Source organism: Dermacentor andersoni, chromosome 1 (genome assembly GCF_023375885.2).
Source record: "Dermacentor andersoni chromosome 1, qqDerAnde1_hic_scaffold, whole genome shotgun sequence".
Lineage (NCBI taxonomy): Eukaryota > Metazoa > Arthropoda > Arachnida > Ixodida > Ixodidae > Dermacentor > Dermacentor andersoni.
The window spans coordinates 113,512,651-113,533,913 of NC_092814.1; the positions used below are offsets into that span (position 1 = coordinate 113,512,651).

General features: G+C 47.0%; 2 protein-coding genes across 2 annotated transcripts in view; both read right to left on the reverse strand.

The window, feature by feature from the left end:
• Nucleotides 1–21,263, reverse strand: part of LOC126545717 (uncharacterized) — a 502,749-nt gene that overhangs the window by 103,617 nt on the left and 377,869 nt on the right. The gene's annotated exons all lie outside the window — the stretch shown is intronic.
• LOC129380561 (uncharacterized) overlaps nucleotides 1–21,263 on the reverse strand; it is a 45,793-nt gene that overhangs the window by 15,733 nt on the left and 8,797 nt on the right. Inside the window, exon 3 of the mRNA XM_055061919.2 lies at nucleotides 4,084–4,263. Coding sequence (XP_054917894.1) covers nucleotides 4,084–4,179 — 96 coding nt within the window. The 5' untranslated portion in view covers nucleotides 4,180–4,263. The remainder of the gene's footprint in view (nucleotides 1–4,083; nucleotides 4,264–21,263) is intronic.

Below are 21,263 nucleotides of genomic sequence, written 5' to 3' on the forward strand. Positions count from 1 at the left end.
CCTATATTGCTGTTTTATGCTGTATATTTGCACAAATGTATATATTTTCTGATAGTAGGTCCCCTTTCAGCCGCATGATCTGGCACCTCCTTCTGTACACATATGTAAGCATGTATCCACTTATGAAATAAATAAACTGAAACTGAAACATAAACGGCAAATAGAATATTAGCGCTATCAGTTTCATACCGCCTTTCATATCTATTTACAGAGGTCAAGCCCTTAGAATATATATTAGGTTATCTAGTTCTAATCTGGAGCTGTAACCTGAATAATCAGAAATGTTATTTCTCAATTTTCTTCATTTTGAAGAACACACAAAAAATGCATGCAAAAAAAAGTTTATATATATATATATATATATATATATATATATATATATATATATATATATATATATATATATATATATATATATATATATATATTATTTATTTATTTATTTATTTATTTATTTATTTATTTATTTATTTCGGATACTTTCCTGGCCCGAAGGCATTACAGAAAGGAGTGGTAAGTGAAAGAAAAAAAAACAGTACATAATTATGCAATAATAGGTATTAAAAAATGGCAGAAAATACAGCAATCTTGAAGTTGTCAACGTCAGTAATGGCAGCAATGGAGGGAGGAAGGTCGTTCCAGTCGACGCTGGTCTTAGGAATAAAAGAACCATGACACATTTTTGTTCTAAAAAATGGAACACCAACTTTAAACATGTGATCGAAACGGGATGAAATGTATGAAGGGCGAGTAATAAGATGATCCTTTAATAGTGGGTTGTGGTGATACAGCCGGTGGAAAATACACAGTCTAAAACATTTACGGCGCAATGAAAGGTCTGGTAAAGTAAGTGTGTTTTTCGTGGAAGTGATGCTGGCGTAACGGGAATAGTTAGATAAGATAAAACGTGCTGCGCGATTCTGGATGGATTCTAGTGTGTTTATTAGTGTGATTTGATAGGGATCCCATACTGTGGATGCGTGTTCTATCTTAGGTCGCACTATTGTTTTGTAGAGAGTAAGCTTTATCGGCGTAGACGCAGCAGAGAAATTTCGACGCGAGTATCCAAAAACCCGGTTAGCGTTATTAGTGACATGTTTGATGTGCGGACAAGGACAGCAGTAAGAACAAGCAATACGTACAGAGTTTTCTGCTTTTACCCGCGTCCGTTACGAGCTACCTAATGTGTACAATAACACACCAATAAGCCTAAATAACAACCTATAGTCAGCTATGATTCAATTTTTATTTTAAGCACCCCAACTTTCCTTATATAAATATATATAATGAACATAAACTCAGACTATGGCCGTTATAATGTAAAACTATTCCGAAGTATTCTTTTTAATGCCATTTCTGCAAACAGTCCTCCGTTATTCGTCAAAATGTTTTCGGAAAAACCACGAGAACTCGGCACGTGACGTGTACGCGTTCCGGAAGGATTAGAAGGTGGCTGCCTGCCGATTGCTCTGGCACTGGCTGCTCAGAGCAGCTGGGGAGAATGCTTTTATTTGCGTTTAAAAATTCTTTAGACCAGTTGTATAACGTTGCCGAGCCCTATCGGCCTGTATACGGCATCGCTCCGCCAACTCTTCTGCGATGAGGATCCGTATTAGCAGCATTTTTAACCTTCCGTTGCACGCTGCCGCGATTTTCGACCAGCCACCGCAAGCTCACCCCCGTATTAAGAAATGCATCTTAAGTTGAAGCCCATGCTTGACTTGATTTAAATGACGCCTGGCGTTGACGTGCCCAAAGGCGCTCACTGCGTTTCCTTCGGCGCGTTCGCGGTAGGCGTCATTTAGATCAAGACAAACATGGGCTTCAAGTTAAGATACATTTCTGCATACGGCGGTAAGTAAGGCGAAACGGGTCAATCTCAGACACCGGCACGAGCCTCTTCATCCGGATATCTACTTTCGCTGAGCTAGCTCGGCCCCACCGAAGCCTTCTCCACTTCTGCGTGCTCCTCGCCTCTTGAACCAAATAGATAAGAAAAACCTACCAAGGTAGGCAATGTTATTCGCTTTGAAAGCAAACGAAAGTGACTTCCTATAAACGAGGAGAGCGTTTGATTGGGCGGTTCGGGCGCTTCGGGTCAGCGCCCGATGTTTGCGTCGGCGTTACGTAAGTTTGACGCCAGGAGGTTCTAATAAAAACAGATTGGAGTGTTTTTACGTTATAGGGTCCCATGACTCCAACATGCACTATAAAATCACAGGTCTTGCATAGACAGAAAGAACGACTTGCATGCTAGTCCGAAATAATGTGCAGCTCTTATCTAAGGAGGACGATGTTCCAAACTTTAGTTCCATTATATTCTATTAATTTTTCGCTGTAAACGTTATGGCAATTGGGCAAGTTCACATTCGAATCATGTTGCGCACTGCGTATAGGAAAATAAAAGAGACCAACAGGAAGATTGGAGTTGCTATTGCTTATGTTATTGACTGAATGAGCAACCTTGTAGTCAGGCAGCACTGGAACTGAGAAAAAAAACGCGTTGTGATCCAAACATGTCACTTATAGGTTGATCGTGGCTTTCAACTCGCAATATTCGCTTTTGGTGTCGTTCTAGAGGTTTTATGTAACAAGGCCTGAACGTCACACTCCATGATTCCAGACTTTTGTGACACTGACATAAAGAGAAGCACAGTGTACGAAGTATAGCTTGTGCAGAATACTGGCGAGCCTTTATTAGAGTATGTAACCGGGAAACGAATGCGGCGAGCGCTACGTACTTCGGATTGTTGTCAGGAGCGCTTTAACATCAATTATGTGGTTCAGATGCTTGTTTCGTGCTTGCTCTTTATTGACGCGTATGCAGTTCTGTGTGTTCTATGCGTGATTCCAAAAAACGTACGCACCGTTCGCTTCACTTTGCTGAGTGCTTAAAGCTTTCGAGGGTACGAGCCACTGCTCCTGGCCCTGCACTGCCACCGGGATCTGACCACATTTTTGTTAACGGACACGAAAAATGCTGACCAACTACAGATTAATAGCTTCGCTCTAACAAACATGGTGTCACGGGCGCACGAGCCAACATGAACGCATCTCACTCGGTGGCTGCGCACACCCGCTGTCAAAAGGCTGCATGGAGTGAGAAAGCGCGGTGGCAGCAGCGAGCGAATTGACCTTCGTGCTGCCTGTCGCTTCAAAGCGAACACCGCTGTCAAGCGGACAAGTTAAGCTCATTTACGGGGAGTGTGCGTCGGGACCTTGAGTGAAGCTTAAGGCTATACGCTGTGCTAAACGAGAATACAGAGCGCACTCGCAGTAAAAAAAATATGGTGACAGATTAAATTCGTATGCTTTGAAGATGTCGATTAAGATAAAGAAACCGTCTAAAAGTGATTGCTTTAGTTGTATCTTAATCTATAATTACTCAGCAAAAAACGAAAATATTTTTTATTATAAGAGTGTTGCCAGTCAATTCGCGCCAAGACGAACGCCTAGCCAATGCAGAACAAGATGGTGGCGTGCGACGAGGCGGCATTTGATCCTGCTAGAACAGAATATCAGCGAGTTCTGTTCTGATTATTTTGTTCAAAGCTGTTCAACAACTAAAATGAGCTTCTGTGTCCTTTCTCTACGCATTACATTTTGTATCGTTGAAACCGCTGGCGGCGAGGCTACGCACTCGACCAGTAAAGTGCGTTCCGTGAACGCACTCCGACCGGAGGGCACTCCTCCGCGAGTATACACTCTGCTTGCGACGTTTAGATTTGGGAAAGTGCACTTAAAACCGAATGGCATTCTCCGTAAGTTCACTTAACTTGCCTACTTGACAGGGGTATAAGCGGCGAGAACACAGCGCACACGAAGCTATCAGCGCTCGCCGAACTCTGTCCCCATCGCAGATCGCTTTCAGGATAGCCGCGTAGCCGCAGGTCTGTCACGAACTCCCACGAACGGTAGATTTTGACGCTGGCAAAAGCCAACCTTGCGAAATGATACCGATTTTGGCTCGCATGTAAGGAATGAGCAACTCGTTGGCTTGAGTTGATTACCGAACACTATCGTTTAGCCATAGACCACATATACCGTCTCGCTGTTCCATGAACTCGAGCTCTCTCTACTCACGCTTTTCTTGCCGGCCCGCTTTGCCATGGCTTTCGCAGTCGTCTTCCGGGACGCGAACAGCGTTTTCCGCTTGGCGTAGATGCTCCTTCTGGCCATGTCTGGTCCGTTGAAGCCCGCGGGGCCAACTTGGAGCCGCTATAATGGTGACGCTGGTCATGCGGGAGCACTCACGCCATGATGCTGAAACAGGAATGGCCGAGGTGTATGTTACAGCGGCAACGGGCTGTGGCAAGCGCGCGAGATGGCGATTCCCAGTCCTCTACGGGTCCGATTTTCGATTCCGATTTTCCCTTCCCACCGCGAAGACATTCCGATTCCACCAGAGTGCATTCAGTTGGAGACAGAATGCAGAAAAACACAGCTGCATATTTACATTTGAGAAACCGTTAAGTATACCAGGTGCTCGAAAATTCGTTGGAGCTGCGTGCGCGGAGACGAAGCTCGTTGTGCTCCTTTGAGACGTAAAACCCTTTGAAAATTAGCCGCATAACTTGTGCTCATAAAAACTTTCTGACGATAGAACTGTTCGCAGAACACATCCTAGCCAATAGTGACGTTGGACATACTGTTAGCGAAGCTTATCGGCCAATGGCCAACAGCACTTACGAACGAAAAGCCTTGTGAATGCAGCCCTGCAGAAGAATTTCGGTCAACGGAAATTTGCTTTTTGAATGCAACGCTTCAGAATCTACAGAATGGTTAGAGACCCGCCGTGGTTGCTCAGTGGCTATGGTGTTGGGCTGCTGAGCACGACGTCGCAGGATCGAATCCCGGCCACGGCGGCCACATTTCGATGGGGGCGAAATGCGAAAACACCCGTGGTACTTAGATTTAGGTGCACGTTAAAGAACCCTAGGCGGTCGAAGTTTCCGGAGTCCTCCACTACGGCGTGCCTCATAATCAAAAAGTGGTTTTGGCACGTGAAAGCCCCTAATTTAATTTAACCATGACAGCTGAAATTCGGCTTTAATTTGTGTGTGAAGTGACTTTTAAAAAGAATGGAAGCGATAAGTGCAGTGCCGTAACTGTCTCTCACAGGAGGACACCTCAACAGCACTGCACGGGGATAGGGGTGTCGGGCGAAAAAGATGGAGAGCCATCTGGTTCTCCTAGCACGCAAAGGCACTTGGTTCTAAATTATCCCTGAAAATGTTCTAGTTCTTAGCACTCCTAAACGGGATAGCGAAATTCTGCAAGACGCACAAGGTCGCATGTTAACACAGCGATGACAATTACGTGACCTTCGTGCAGGTGAAATGCTACGATTCCGCCCCTTGGACTACTTGAAGGCCCTTCGCAGTACTGAATTGTCAAAAAACTATGCGATAAGGAAGCAGTGTGTTCTGGCTGACGGGAACGAGATCAACCGCTCCTGCGTGTACGACTTTTTCCAATGGACCTATCTTATTATTCACCTGCTGCGTTCCATATACCCCAACAAAATTTCCAAATGCCACTAGTCATACATGTTTAGTGAAAGAGCAGAACCCGGAGCGTTCAGACTAATTGAAATCCGTTTCGTAAAAAATTTTAAAAAAATTGTGAGCACACTGTGAATCCTGTCAAAGATAACCATCGCTTCATCATGGTCACAGAGCCTATGGGTCATATAGCCAATTTCGGCCGCTCATATGTAGCTTTTAAACAATAAAGTGCGTCGTAGACTGATACTTTCGTAACAACTTTCCCAAGTTCGAAGTCGCTAATATGTCAGCAATTTTTATGTCACGTCGCTAAAGAACTGGCCGATCGCTGAATTGAAAAATTTTGTCGCTAAACAGACAAGCCAATCGATAATTCTAGCGACAGACTCGCTACAATGGTAACACTGCGCTGGGCATATCATTAGAGAAGGCGGCCTGCCAATGGCAAAGAGCACTTAGGAAAGAAAAGCTTTTAGAATTCGGCCGCAGTTGCTTTTGCATTTATGCAGTGCCAAAACTTTATTCGAAACCGAAGTGTTACATCTCCGAGTGGATGAAGCTGAACTTCTTACAGATAACGACCCTAACATTATGGCGCAGTTCTATCGAGGTGAGAATGATTAATTTTACCTGTCACCCTATTTTTTATCGCCTTTCGCTCCGTTTTCATTTCCGTTAATTCCACATATGAGCGAGGTGTGACTATGCTTAATGCTTCCAAGAAACCATAGGCGTCACCAATAATTAGGAGAGCGTCTGCTGCACAAAAGTTGCGCTCGCACCGAAGTGCGCCACTCAAAAGAAGCTTCACAGGACCCTTTGAGGACGCGTATAAAGCTTCGAGCAGCGTCGAGAGATTACACATCTTTTTTTTGTATTTTTAATTTGCGTAAGGTGGCCCTTTTTTGTTGTTGTTACAGATGGAGAGTTATTAGAGAGTTTAAAAAATAGCATACCCAAGCAATTCTGCGCATCCAATATTCAACTTTCCGTTAAGCTCTTTGTACTCTTTTTACGTTCCTTTATACGCACGGCCAATAGCGGCCCGTAACTTTAAGTCTCCTATTTTTAAAACTCTCGACTAATGAAAAAAAAAAATCTAGCCATTATATATCTTTGTGCCCGGGTCTGCCCTGTTGTGAAGTTGTTTATTAATATTTAACAAAAATAATAGTAGAACGCCCGGCTAGGTCACCACTGGCCATGTATACCAGGAAGTGTGGTGTTTTATGTACAGAGTAAAACCAAACGAACAAACAATACTGTTGAGCATAATTTTTGGCCTCCAAGGATGCACACGCGCAGTGCTCCGCATTTCTCCGTAATCAAAAGGTGCGACTACCGAGATGGCAGTGCAACTCAAGTTCAAACAAGCAACGTGACTGGTGTTCCGATGTGGAAGAAAGACGAATTAAGAACACGGGCACGTTGCATACGCGTGCAAGAATGTTCAGTGAATGGCTGAGACTGATGCCCTAGAGACAACTATGTGTTACCCAGCTTACTTAAAATCTGTAAAATACGGCATTCAGTCGTGGATAAATGGAGGCTACTGCTCTGTTTTGTACATTCCTTCGGTGTGACCCCGTACGCAATCAGGATCATCGCCTTCTGACACGGCTCGGTCTATAGGTACTTCAGGCCGCATATGCACGTACCTGTCGTGTGAACTTAAATGCTAGTCTTGATGCTTACAAAAGTCAACACCACCTAGAAGACACAACGCCTTCGTGCGTAGAGCCGCTACTTCAGACTAGTGCATTGATGTTTCCATTGCCGAGAAAGGCGAACCAAAAGTATCAACGCGATTAGCCATCATTTGACGTAATAGTTCTGCGGAAGCCCGCAAGGTGAAGAGAAGTAATTAAAGAAGGGCAAATCAGACATCCACCCGTTTGTAGCGATTGCTACAAAGGAAACCCCTACGGGTTTCTCGAAAGAAAAGCCTCACAGCTGAAGAAAAATTCGTCCTGGTCCGGGACACGAACCCGGGACCACCGCCTTCCCGGGGCAGCCGCTCTACCATCTGAGCTAACCAGGCAGCTAGCAGACGGCAGGGCGAAGTCGAATTTGTCGGCAGAACGAAGCAACGGCAAGAGTTTGACGTAATAGTTCTGCGGAGACCCGCAAGGTGGAGAGAATTAATAAGCCATCATCTCCCATATTTTCCTGCTTTAAATATGACCACTATTACTGGAATTGGATCCATGCGTTCTCTTTGTCGGATCATTTCTTGCTTGAAGTTGAACGTTATTAATCAGGACCCGTATTCACAGGAAGCGCTTACGCTACAATTGTTCGTAAGAGTAAATTTCTGCCAGTCCTTATGCTGGACATATTAGCGAAGGCGGCCGGCCAACGCCAAAGTAGACTTACGAACGAGAAGCTTTGTGAATTCGGCCCCAGCCATTTTCTTTGCCTGTGTATGTGCAGTTGATTCTGTTTTTGTTGTTTCTGCTGTTCTGTGTATTCTCCTGCCTTAGCCCTAAGTAGAGCTGCAGTGAGCTGATAAATAAATAAATAACCGCCCAAGCAATCCGTACAGATGGTTAACCATCGAGGCTGAAACGTGGGGGCCCGGTGTTTATCACTGGGTTGATCCCGACGGTTCATTAAACGACGGCTTGGTAGGCTGCCGGATCCTCGGTACACAGTTGATGCTTGCGCTCGGCTGCACGAGCCTGTTCTTGTGCCCGGACTCAAGCATCGGCACAGCGTAGACGAGCTCGTTCCCGGTTCTGCTCGCGGTGTTGCTGATTGAAAGCTGCCTGCTCCTCAGGAGTACGTATGACGCGTGGCCGACCCATATCGGAGCCGTAGAGAAACTGCTGCGCGCGCGCTCAACTGCGAGGGATAGCGACGACGTCACTACTGTCGCAGCCAATCGCGCGCCTCTCTTTCTCTCTCTCTTTCTTTGCGCATGCGCACAGGGTTGCGCCGGAGGGGTTTTCGGTGTACAGGTGACAGACGGACAAATAGGCTAGCCATATACAGCTTCGCTGTAAGAAATAAGCAATCTTAACTTAGTTGGGAGCCATGCTTCTTAAGTCATTTATTTATTTATTTACAATACTGCCACTCTCGATCGAGAGTTTAACAGGTGGGCATATTGAGCGTACATTGTAGAAAAAAGAAAATGAGAGAAAAATATATGTATATACATAGACATATATATCACACATAAATTATACACATAACATACACATATATACATAGGAATATAGGCAATTGCAACGTACATATTCAACACATATTTCCACGTGTCATTTCCAATACTTTATACAATACCGCTGACGGCATGTCTTCGAATGAACCGTGTTTTATTTCGGAACGGCTATCTTTAAATACTATTTAAAATTGCCGTAGAAATACACGATAGGTTGTGTTGCAAATATGCACACGCGGATAAGGTTCTTGCGAGGTGCTTCACTTTATCACAAGAAACGCAAAATGCGGCTTTTGCAACGATAGGCGCGCAACGTTCCGCATCCAGGCAGAGTGAAGTGACAGGTTAAAAGCCTGTGCCTGAAGGCGGGACGAGAGCCAAGCGAACGGGCTTGCCGTTCGTACATCAGCCGCCCGCGGCCGAGACGGCGAACCTCACCAAGCAGTCGCAGTTTCAGCGCGGTGCGCCTCATAACGCGTGAACCGCCAACTTCGGCTCGGAACGTGACCGTCCCAATAACTCGCGGATCTGCTTCAGCGCTGAATCGGCGTACCTTTCAGTGGGAAGTGCGAAATCCTCTCCTTTATCGTGGCAGGGGTGATGACAGTTTCTCGACTATGGCGCGTACCCACTACGGCTACGTTCCATATTCGGGCCAAGAGTCACGCGGCGCGAAATGAATTAATGACTAGCAAGAGAAACACGCTGAGACAAACAGACGCTCCTCAACGACAGACCAAGATAGAAGCTCCAAGGAGAAAGAGTATACAAGGAATTCAGGCCGACTCGGCGAAATTGCAGTTCTTAAATGCTTTCCTGTAAAGGCGGTAAATGGTGACAGGGCAAGTTTGGTTTGGTTTGGTGCCTGTAGTTATAGCACAACCCACTACGGGGGATTGGCCATGAATCGGGCGGCAGTGGGTTGAAAAAGAATAAATACCTAAATAGGATTTGTTTTTACTGAAAATGAGATATTAAATGAAATCTAATCGTTAATAATAATTTTCATGCTATAGTTTCTTAAAATTAGAAGTTAATATTTTTGGTTTCTTGTTGTAAAAAATGAAACATTAAACTTAGCATGGAAGTCTCCTTGTTTCCATTATAAAATTATATATGGCATCACATACGTTCCTATTACAGTGTCCTAGTGCCGACGCCCCCAGAGACAGAATGATAGGTAGCGTAATGGCTAATCCAAGTTGGCGGAAGGGACCTTCTAGAAGTCGTTTTCTATGCACGTTGAACCTACGACACTCTATAAAGAAATGATCCATAGTTTCGGGTTCATTGCAGTAAAAACATTTAGGAGAAGGTGCCAAACCAGACCTATGGGAATAGAAATTAAGCCGTGGTATTCGGCAACGCATACGCGTAAATGAAACTTCAAATTTTCTTGTTGCACACCATCCGCTGTGCCAAGGAAATCTAAGGTGCTGGAAATCGGTGTTACCTAACACATATGATTTCGCATGTTCTTCTTGAATGGAAAATTTTTTAAATCCTGCAGAAGTGACGTATGCCGAAGGTTTTAGGATCCTCAGTACCGGGCCTTGAAGAGATGCCGCTGCTAGTGCGTCTGCTGACTCGTTTAAAGTGAGCCCCACGTGCCCTGGCACCCATACCAGGTGGATGAGGCGTAAACGTTGGGGAACCAATGAATGAAATTCTCGGAGAATGATATTTGAATTGGGTACAGATAAAGCGGAGCAAACAGACAAGGAGTCGGTTAAGACTACGGCTGAATAAATAGATGTGGGAAGTTTCCGTAGAGCTAGGATGATCGCCAATAACTCTGCTTGAAATATTGGCGTAAAGTTGGGTAGTCGAAGAGAGAAAGACCAATTTAATGATGTCGAAAAAATGCTCACTCCGGCCTTCTCCTCACTGACAGAAGCATCTATGGCTATTACTGCATTTATTTGGAGGTTTTCAAGGTGGTCATCTAATAAACCTTTTATGTATCGAATAGGTAGGAGCTTTGCGTTATTGGGAAATATATCGCCAAATTCAACTCTTACTGTCGAAGCGGGTAAATTTTGAAAAGCCACATCACGGATTGATACTTGTAATGGCTCTAATAGCTTCTGCACAAAAACTACCTGGGGGCAATGCAGTCTGGACCATTAATTCTCAAAGAATTCAGTTGGTTCTCGAGTAAAAATATAGTAGGAGTGTCTCTGGGGAGAAGCATAGATGTTTAGAAATGTTTGGACTGTGAGTATACGAAATCAAGTTTGAAGAGAAGGCAGGTGAGTTTCATGATATAAAATATTATTGGCTACAAATTTTGGAAGGCTGAGACACAGACGTAGTGATTCACGTTCTAAAAGAACCAGAGGACGTAACTTATACGTAGGACCTCCTGAAAATAACACGCATCCAAACTCTAGAATGGGGCGGACATACATACAATAAATCATCAGCAAGGTCTCCCTGCGCATTCCAAAACGACTGCTGCAGACTCCTCGTAATAAACCAACAGCGCGTGCTCCCTTAGATGCGATGTATTCTATGTGTGTCTGCCAATTAAGCTTTTCGATGTAAATCATTCCCAGATATTTTAAAGAATCTACCTGCGGAATAATCTCCTGGCCATATGACAGTGTTATTCGGATAGGAAAAGTTAAGGGAAAGACAATGATCGCACTTTTGTTGACATTTAGCGACATTTGTATTCCTTTTAGCCAAATTTCAATCTGATTCAAATATGACTGCAAAGTTTTATATAGGCTATGTATATCATTCGATGCCGTGAAAAATGCGATATCATCAGCGTATACGTATACCTGTACGTCATGATGTGTCGGGATGTGATTTAGTAAAATATTGAATAATACTGGGGAAAGTACTGCACCTTGAGGAACGCCCCTTGTCTGTTTGTAACTTTTAGAAGAAACACCGTTTTGATAGCAATAAAATGTTCGTCCGCTTAATAAATTTTGAATCCATGCAATTAGGTACTGTGGAGGATTCACACTATTGAGGGCAGGATCGATGACCTGCACCAACACCACTATGTATATATAAGGCATAAAGGGGAGGGCGCAAGTCGAATCTTGTCGTCGTCGTCAATGTTGTTATTGTTGTTGTTGTTGTTTCCGTACAAGTGGAACATACCCACCATGGAGAATTGGCCAAGAATGGGGCTGTTTGCACAAAATGCGTTAAAGAAGTTAGAAAAAAAGACCTACCATACTGGGGAAATACGTGTTATTGAACGGTAATGTGAGATATCATGTCAGGGCGAATCGACAAATGTGGAAAATAAAAATAAAATAATTTTACTCTTTTAAGAAGGCTGATGATGTCAATCAAGAGTGAATTATTTCATAGCATCACAAACCTTCCGCTGGCTCTGCCTCAAAGTGGAAGCTTAAAAGGAAAGCAAACCGAGAACATCCATGCTGGGGTCAAAAATGTATTGCCACGCACGTAGAAGTAGTACTGGACGAGCTAAACTATAGGCACGAGTAATCCTACAAAACTGTGCAAGTAGGAAATGTGCCAATAGCAAACCATTATATAGAAACCAGATCAACTGTTCGCTACTGTGCGATTTTCAAAAATGAGCGGAATCGCGTTCCGAGTATTACCTCAGCCAACACCTAGGAAACTGCAGGAAAAGTTTATTGCGTCATTACTTGCAGCGAACGTTAGCATACGTGACAGCTCGATTGCGCAGAGTGCTTTTTTGTTTTTGTTTTCATAAACGGACGCGGAAACGTGCAAATCGTAACACCGTAGAGTTAAGGGCGTCGCCTGACGAGTGACGATTGCTTCGCGGCTACGAGTTTCTGCTGCGGCAGGCATGATGCGCCTGGGTCGTTGAAAAAAGCACTCGCGTTTCTCGCAACAATGCGATACTCTTTGTTAATAGTGCCCTTATAAAAGAAAAAAAAATGCATTGAAAACTCTATTATAGCGCGTTACCTCTGATCGCACAACGCCACAGCATAGAAATGCTCAGGGTGTAGACACACCCTTGCGTGTGTGGGCGTTCGCTTCGTTTAAAATTATGCGCGCGAGGAAAAAAAGCAAACAAGCACAAGGAAGCGAAGTTACGGAAGAGTCCCGCGGGTTTAATTACAATTGAACTCGAGCTGGAGACAGCAGCGGCTGCTAGCTGTAGAGCTTGCAAAAAAGGTGAATGAGGTGGAAAAAGTGACATGATCCAATCAGCATCGAAATAATCTGCAAAAGAATTAAAAAAAGAAGAATTACTCCTACTATATGACGAGCGTGCCTGCATGAAGCGCGAAATCAGTTTCGAATGTTCCTTTCTAACCCAGCACTATCATTTCGTTTCGTCGATGTCCCTGCGTCACCATTGGATCACGAGCAGCAGCGAAATCGATTTTATCAGTGGGCCACGAAGTGTAACACACATTGTGTTTAACTATGTCAAACAGGCACCCTTGCACTCAGACAGGCACCCTTGAACTCCTATCGGGGTAAATGCATTGTAGTGAAAATGGCCTGTCCCAAGAAAACAAAACTCGGAAAACGGCTTCGTTCCGTTTTGCTGAATATTTATATTGCGCGCTGTGCGCGCTCAAACAGATAATTTGCATCAGTCAATCTCCAGAAAAATCTCACATCTCCCGAACCAGCAATGACTTACTCAATCATATACCAAGACAAGCAAATAAGCGCGTTATTACGCTTTCGATACCTGCTGCGGCGACACATGTGCTTGTTTAGCACGCTCTGAGCTGACTGTTTTTAAGGTTGCAACTTTCCTACAGCCCGTCACAGGACTCGTACTCCGTGCACGTTACCTCCTCTGACCCTTGATGCACATCCGAAGCGTCCCCCCCCCCCACTTCTTTTTTTGTCATTTCTAAGCGGAAGCTGACACCCGGGGAACGCGATCAAAAGTTTACTACGGACAGTGTGTAAGCAGGGCCCTGGCATAAGTAAAAAAAAAAGAAAGAAAGAAATAGAAAAAAAGACGGAAAGAAAGACAGGCGCTAGCTGCAGACTTATAACCGCGGGTGAACATTAGCAAACTTTACATGGCTTTCCAAATTCTATGACATTAGGCGGTGTCTTTCGTTGCACTTGTAACACCGCTACAGGATGGCTAGCCTCTCGGACGCAGACGGTCCGCACCCGGCTCGAGCATAATTCCCCCACGGTGCTTTCTAGGTATACTTTGTGGCGCAAAATACATTTCTTGAAAAGGGACAGAAGAAAGGAAGACAGTGAAGCGCCACTGTCTTCCTTTCTTCTGTCCCTTTTCAAGAAATGTATTTTGCGCCACAAAGTATACCTAGGAAATCTAAGCACCAACTTGCCCAAGAAGAAGTCCTCTTGGAATATCTTTCCCACGGTGCTCTGTCTCTATAGGTCGTGCCTTTTTTTCCGCTCGAGCAATGTCGAGCCTCAAGTCTGCGCTGCCGCGGCCCTGCCAGAATGACGTTTTCTCGGCCGCCTACAAGCTCCATTGAAAAGTATTTTGCTGCCTTCTGCTCCACTCCATCAGCATTTTGTAGGATCACGATGTTTAACTGAAAGAAGTATTCCTCGGGATTTCGTTTTTGTTTCACTGGCGCTTCTTTTTCTTCTCGTGCCTTAACAGCGCATATATGAACCGTTGGTCTCACAGTGCCGACGTGCAATACCGTACTTCCGCAGCGATAATGGAGATGGAACTGTAGGCTATGTTCTGCTAGTGTCATACGATCGTCATGTAATTTTAACCGAGACTGAATTTACTGCTCCTTCATCTGACCTGTCTCTCGCCTGCGTATGCTTCTCGTTACAACGGGAGTCAGCCTGAATCTGAACGGAGCACAGCTGTGATCGTATATGTCGACTTACCCCGGGCGCGCTTAGATTCTCTGCTTGCGAGGTGAGCAGCATGGCACCACTAACGTACGATAATGTTCCGATGCACTGGTGGCTGACGTACTGCTGCGTACAAGATGAGAGAGCATCAGGACGCCGAGTTCGCTTCGTGATGTGGTTTTGCAAAAAGATTGTGTAACACTGAGGAATTTCGTTTGGCGTCTGAACCGGCTACAATAGCCCTCCTTCGTCACAGTATTTCGTCTCCGCCAAAATATGTTCACCAAACTGTATAGAGTACTGAGAAAAGAAAACAAAGCTAGGTACTTCTTTCCTTTCCTTAAAGCAAAAGAAGTAAAATAAAAGCGCGTTGTGGGTATTATCGCTTAAGCACCTAGGTTAAAATTAAGCTAAACTCAAATGGCAGCTTCAAGATGAGAGTTTGTCCGGTCTGTATTCACTATTAACAAGAGCAGTGCTCCGTCTCAAAAACTAGAGCCATCAAAAATGACAGAGCCGCAAACACGGGTAAGAGAACCTCGCGTCTATACCAAGGGGGACAGTAGTGTGCGTAAATTTTGCATGCGAATGGTCCTCGTGCCTCGCGACCGTTTTCATCTCTCGTGATACATACCTTAATACCACCGACTCGCCCAAACTATCGCGTACGTGCTCTGCCGGAAATATATACATACATATATATATATATATATATATATATATATATATATATATATATATATATATATATATATATATATGGTATTCCCTGCTCGCTGCAAACTAGGGTCGTAGACATAATAATGCTTATTCTCGTGACCCACACTGTAGGTAATAAAAGGTCCTTTATTTAATTGCTTAGATAGATCACGTTCTGTGACTTTGCTGTGGTATAGTATATTACTTAAAGGGAATGCTTTGGCCGTTCTTATGATATGGCGGGTACGTTTTTTCAAATTCACGGAGGATGATTAAAGTGAGGGTCGGAGTGGAACATCATGTATGTGTGCGAAGTGCGGGACGCCGGACACGTCAATTTCTTTTCAACTTTCATTTTGGCCGAATGTGGAGTTGAGTATGACTGCCGGAGCATACAAGATGCAAAGATTTAGGCAAGTGGTGGCAACCTGTAGTGACGAATCGGTTCCCTACAGTTTGTTTTTAGGCGAACTCAGCTAAAGTGTATAGCTATTCCTGCAGCCTCTCTTATTTGTGAAGCTGTATATTCTTTCGAAGCCGCCTTGCTGGCGCACAGGAGGGTTTAGAAAGATATGGAGATTGCTATCGCGATAACTCGCATCCGGCTTAGAAGAAAGGTTTTGCGGCTAATCCCGGGCGCATTGGTGTAACCTACAAATTGTGTGTCAATTATACCGAAATGTCGACTAAAGAGACGTCTCAATGGATTATGCTCTATTTCTTTAAGTATATATATATATATATATATATATATATATATATATATATATATATATATATATATATATATATATATATATATATATATTGACACGTGTACTTATATTTATCGGGCAACCACGTTTCGCCGCCTAACAAATGTTATCGCACAGCGCGGGACGCGTCTGCATGTATCCGAAGTTTCTGGAAAGTTATCGATGCTTCTGTCCGCTGTCTGTTGTCGCCGAACCTTGTATTATCTGATTTCATCGCGTGACTCGAATGTTGTAGAACTTTGTGGAAGGCATGCGGGTCCCAACGATTAGTCTGGAACATTCGACGACTGTTGTATAAAAGCCGACGCGCTTGACCCGCTGATCAGATTTTCGACGATCGCCGAGCGTGTTCGCCACTATCGTTGTGCTATAAGTGTAGCCTGTTTTGTGGGCACAGGTTCGCCCAATAAAAAGTTAGTTTTGTCGTTCACAGTGTTGCTACTGTGTTATTGAACGTCACCACCACGTGACATCTGGTGGAGGTGCTTTACGTTCATGTACGCCCCCTACAAGCCGTAATTCAAGCCCGGACCGCAAAGACAACACCAGCGCCGTCCCGGAACATCGAGCAAGCCGCCGGCTACAGCAGCTGCCCCCGGAACACGGAATTCTACCAGAGACGACCAAGAAGAGCGTCAGAGAAGTTCGTCCAGAGACGACCAAGAAGACAGCCCCAATGGCAGCCGGAGCAGCCCCAATAGTTCTGCAGCAGCCCAGGGAGCCACCGACGTTCCGCGGTTCCGCATTTGAGGACCCGGAAAGCTGGCTGGAGACGTATGAGAGGGTCGCTAAGTTTAACAGTTGGGACAGCGACGACAAGCTGCGGCATGTCTACTTCGCATTGGAAGACGCCGCCAGGACGTGGTTCGAGAATCGGGAAGCCACCTTAACGACGTGGGACCTGTTCCGAAGCGGCTTCTTGCGCACGTTTACAAGCGTCGTGCGAAAAGAGCGAGCCCAAGCTCTACTAGAAACCAGAGTGCAGCTGCCAAACGAGACGATCGCGATCTTCACGGAGGAGATGGCCCGTCTTTTCCGGCACGCCAACCCGGAATTGTCGGAGGAGAAAAAAGTTCGCTTCCTGATGCGCGGCGTCAAGCAAAACCTTTTTGCCGGACTTATTCGTAACCCACCGAAGACTGTGGCTGAGTTTTCTGCAGAGGCATCGATGATCGAGAAAACTCTGGAGATGCGCACCCGGCAATATAACCGCCAGGGGCACACGCCGCAGTATGCCATCCAAGGACTGGGTTCGGACGACCTTCAAGAGACCATCAGGGCCATTGTGCGCGAAGAACTGCGCAAGGTCCTGTCTTCGTCGCAGCCTCAAGTAGCTTCGATCGCTGACATCGTGAAAGATGAGGTTCAGCGATCGCTTGGGGTTCCTGAGGTGCAACCTCAATTACCGCAGCCCCAGCCAGAAGCGATGACCTACGCCGCCGTCGCACGCCGTCAAGGTCCCCTTCCGCGACCACGCCAGGGCCCTGCAACGACGCAATTCCGTCGTCCGCCGGCGCCGCCGCCAACACGCCCACCCGTCGCCCAGCGCACCTACGCGAGGAAGACTGACATTTGGCGCGCCCCCGACCACCGTCCGCTCTGCTATCATTGCGGAGAAGCCGGCCATGTGTATCGCCGATGCCCATACCGGGAGATGGGACTGCGAGGTTTCGCCGTCAATGCTCCGCGCCCGCAGCGAGGTGAACGCCCTCGCGATATCGCCGACTACCTCGCCGCTACTCAGTGGAGCTCTCGACGACCGTCGCGTTCGCCATCACCAGGCCGGTACCTGTCGCCGCAGCGCCGACCATACACTGGCCCAGCCCGGGGCCGGTCAGCGAGCCCGTATCCGGAAAACTAAAAGCAGCAACCGATGGAGGTGCGGTTGCTGTTCGTCGAACTGACGAAGATCCTCCGCCGCCGACGAAGACGACGAAGAAACCATCTCGACGACCTGATGACGACACGCCGCCGTCCCGAAGAAGTCAGGAAGCCAAGACTACACCGACAAAAGACGACTTGACGACGCGACGTTCCAGCTTCAGTTCAACACGACGCAGCCGTGATCCGACGCCGAGACCTAACTGCAACGCAAGACAAAGAACCACCGACCTCGACGTGCTTCTCGACGGCCACGCAGTCACCGCCTTAGTAGACACAGGAGCCGATTACTCCGTCATGAGTGGACCCATCGCCGCCCAGTTGACGAAAGTTAAGACTGCATGGGAAGGCCCTCAAATTCGGACCGCTGGAGGACACCTGATTACGCCGACCGGGATCTGCACGGCAAGAATTACCGTTCATGACCGGACTTACCCTGCCACCTTCGTTGTCCTCCAACAGTGTTCACGAGACGTCATTCTCGGCATGGACTTCCTGAATCAACATGGCGCAGTCATCGACCTGAAGTCGAAATCGATAACGCTGTCACAAGATCAAGCGATACCGCCGGAGAGCTGTCGTAGTCACCACGCCTTGAGTGTGCTAGAAGATCAAGTGAGCATCCCGCCGCGCGCCAGCATTATTATTTCCGTCGGCACTGAAACACCCGCTGACGTAGAAGGCGTCATCGAGGGCGACCAACATCTACTGCTCGACCGTGAAATTTGCGTCGCAAGAGGGATCGCTCGACTCCACGGAGGGCAAGTGGAAGTTATGCTAACCAACTTCAGCCAAGAGTTCAAGCACATCAACAAGGGCACGACAATCGCATACATCGAGGAAATTGTGGAAACCAGCAATGCCTTTGTCCTCTCGGATTCAGCCGCATCTACCCCGATGAGCATTGTCCCCGAACCAGACTTCGACGTGAATCCAAGTCTTCCTATGAGTAAGCAGCAACAGATCAGAAGTCTTCTCCGACGATACAAAGACTGCTTTTCGACGTCATCGAGGATTCGACAAACACCAGTTGCAAAGCATCGCATAATAACCGAAGAGAGCGCTCGACCACTCCGCCAGAGCCCTCACCGAGTTTCGACGCGAGAACATGAAGCTATTAGGCAACTAGTCGACGAAATGCTGCGCGACGACATCATCCAGCCGTCGAAAAGCCCGTGGGCCTCTCCTGTAGTCCTGGTAAAGAAAAAGGACGGAACCCTACGCTTCTGCGTCGATTATCGTCGACTGAACAAGATCGCGAAGAAGGATGTGTACCCCCTTCCACGGATAGACGACGCATTGGATCGGCTCTGCAACGCTAAATACTTCTCGTCGATGGATCTCAAGTATGGCTACTGGCAAATAGAAGTCGACGAGAGATATCGCGAAAAGACTGCCTTCATCACGCCAGACGGCCTCTACGAGTTCAAGGTCATGCCATTCGGACTGTGCTCGGCGCCTGCAACGTTTCAGCGCGTCATGGACACGGTGTTAGCCGGACTGAAGTGGCAGACGTGCCTTGTTTACCTGGATGACGTCGTTGTCTTCGACGATCACCTTAGGCGGCCTGCGACAGTGTTAGAAGCGATCAAGTCATCAGGGCTCACTCTGAAGCCGGAAAAGTGCCGCTTCGCTTACGATGAGCTTTTGTTCCTAGGCCACGTGATCAGCAAATCAGGAGTACGCCCCGACCCACAGAAGACAGCTGCCATCGCAAAGTTCCCGCAGCCAACCGACAAGAAGGCACTGCGCAGATTCCTTGGCATGTGTGCCTACTATAGGCGCTTTGTCAAGGACTTCTCACGCATCGCGGAGCCGCTAACACATCTAACCAAATGTGATGTCGCGTTCAAGTGGGAAACGCCGCAGGCCAAGGCATTTCAAGAACTCAAACGACGCATGCAGTCGCCGCCGGTACTTGCACACTTCGACGAGGACGCCGATACCGAAATCCACACTGACGCCAGTAGCCTAGACCTCGGTGCCGTCCTAGTCCAGAGGAAAGAAGGACTTGAAAGGGTGATATCGTATGCTAGCCGGTCGCTGTCAAAAGCGGAAAGCAACTATTCTACGACTGAAAAGGAATGCCTCGCCATCATTTGGGCTATAGCTAAATTCCGCCCGTACCTCTATGGCAGGCCATTCAAAGTCGTCAGTGACCATCACGCATTGTGTTGGCTAGCTAACTTAAAGGACCCTTCAGGACGGCTGGCGCGGTGGAGCCTCAGACTACAAGAATATGACGTCACGGTAATATACAAGTCCGGAAGAAAACACTCCGACGCCGACTGCTTATCGCACGCCCCCATCGATCCCCCGCCGCAAGACGACGAGGACGACGACGCCTTCCTTGGGATAATAAGCGCGGAAGACTTCACTAAACAGCAACGAGCAGACCCGGAGCTAAAAGACCTCGTCGAGTATTTGGAAGGGAACACCGACGTTGTCCCTAGGGCATTTAAGCGCGGGTTGTCGTCGTTCACGCTACAAAACAACCTGCTCATGAAGAACTTCTCACCAGTCCGCGCCAGCTACATTCTTGTTGTACCGTCAGCGCTGCGTCCAGAAATACTGCACGCCCTACACGACGATCCAACCGCTGGGCACCTCGGATTCTCCCGGACGCTGTCGAGGATACAGGAAAGGTATTACTGGCCGCGTCTGACCGCCGAAGTCGCCCGTTACGTCAGGACATGCCGAGACTGTCAACGACGCAAGACACCACCGACAAGGCCAGCAGGATTACTACAGCCGATCGAACCTCCTCACCGACCATTCCAGCAGATTGGGATGGATTTGTTGGGGCCGTTTCCGATATCAACATCCGGCAATAAGTGGATCGTCGTGGCGACGGACTATCTCACCCGCATTGCTGAAACTAAAGCTCTACCAAAAGGCAGCGCAGCCGAAGTGGCGAATTTTTTCGTCGAGAACATCCTGCTGCGACATGGTGCCCCAGAAGTCCTCATCACCGACAGAGGAACGGCTTTTACAGCAGAGCTCACCCAAGCCATTCTGCAGTACAGCCAGACAAGCCACAGGAGGACAACTGCCTACCATCCGCAGACGAATGGTCTCACGGAGCGCCTGAACAAGACCCTCGCCGACATGCTAGCAATGTACGTTGACGTCGAACACAAGACGTGGGACGCGGTCCTGCCGTACGTAACATTTGCGTACAACACGGCGGTGCAAGAAACAACACAGATCACGCCGTTTAAGCTGGTTTACGGCAGGAACCCGACGACGACGCTTGACGCCATGCTGCCGCACGTAACTGACGAAGAGAATGTTGACGTCGCTAGCTACCTCCAGCGCGCCGAAGAAGCCCGACAGCTCGCCCGCCTGCGAATCAAGAGCCAGCAGAGGACCGACAGCCGACACTACAACCTCCGACGACGCTTCGTCGAGTACCAGCCCGGTGACCGTGTTTGGGTTTGGACCCCTATACGCCGACGAGGA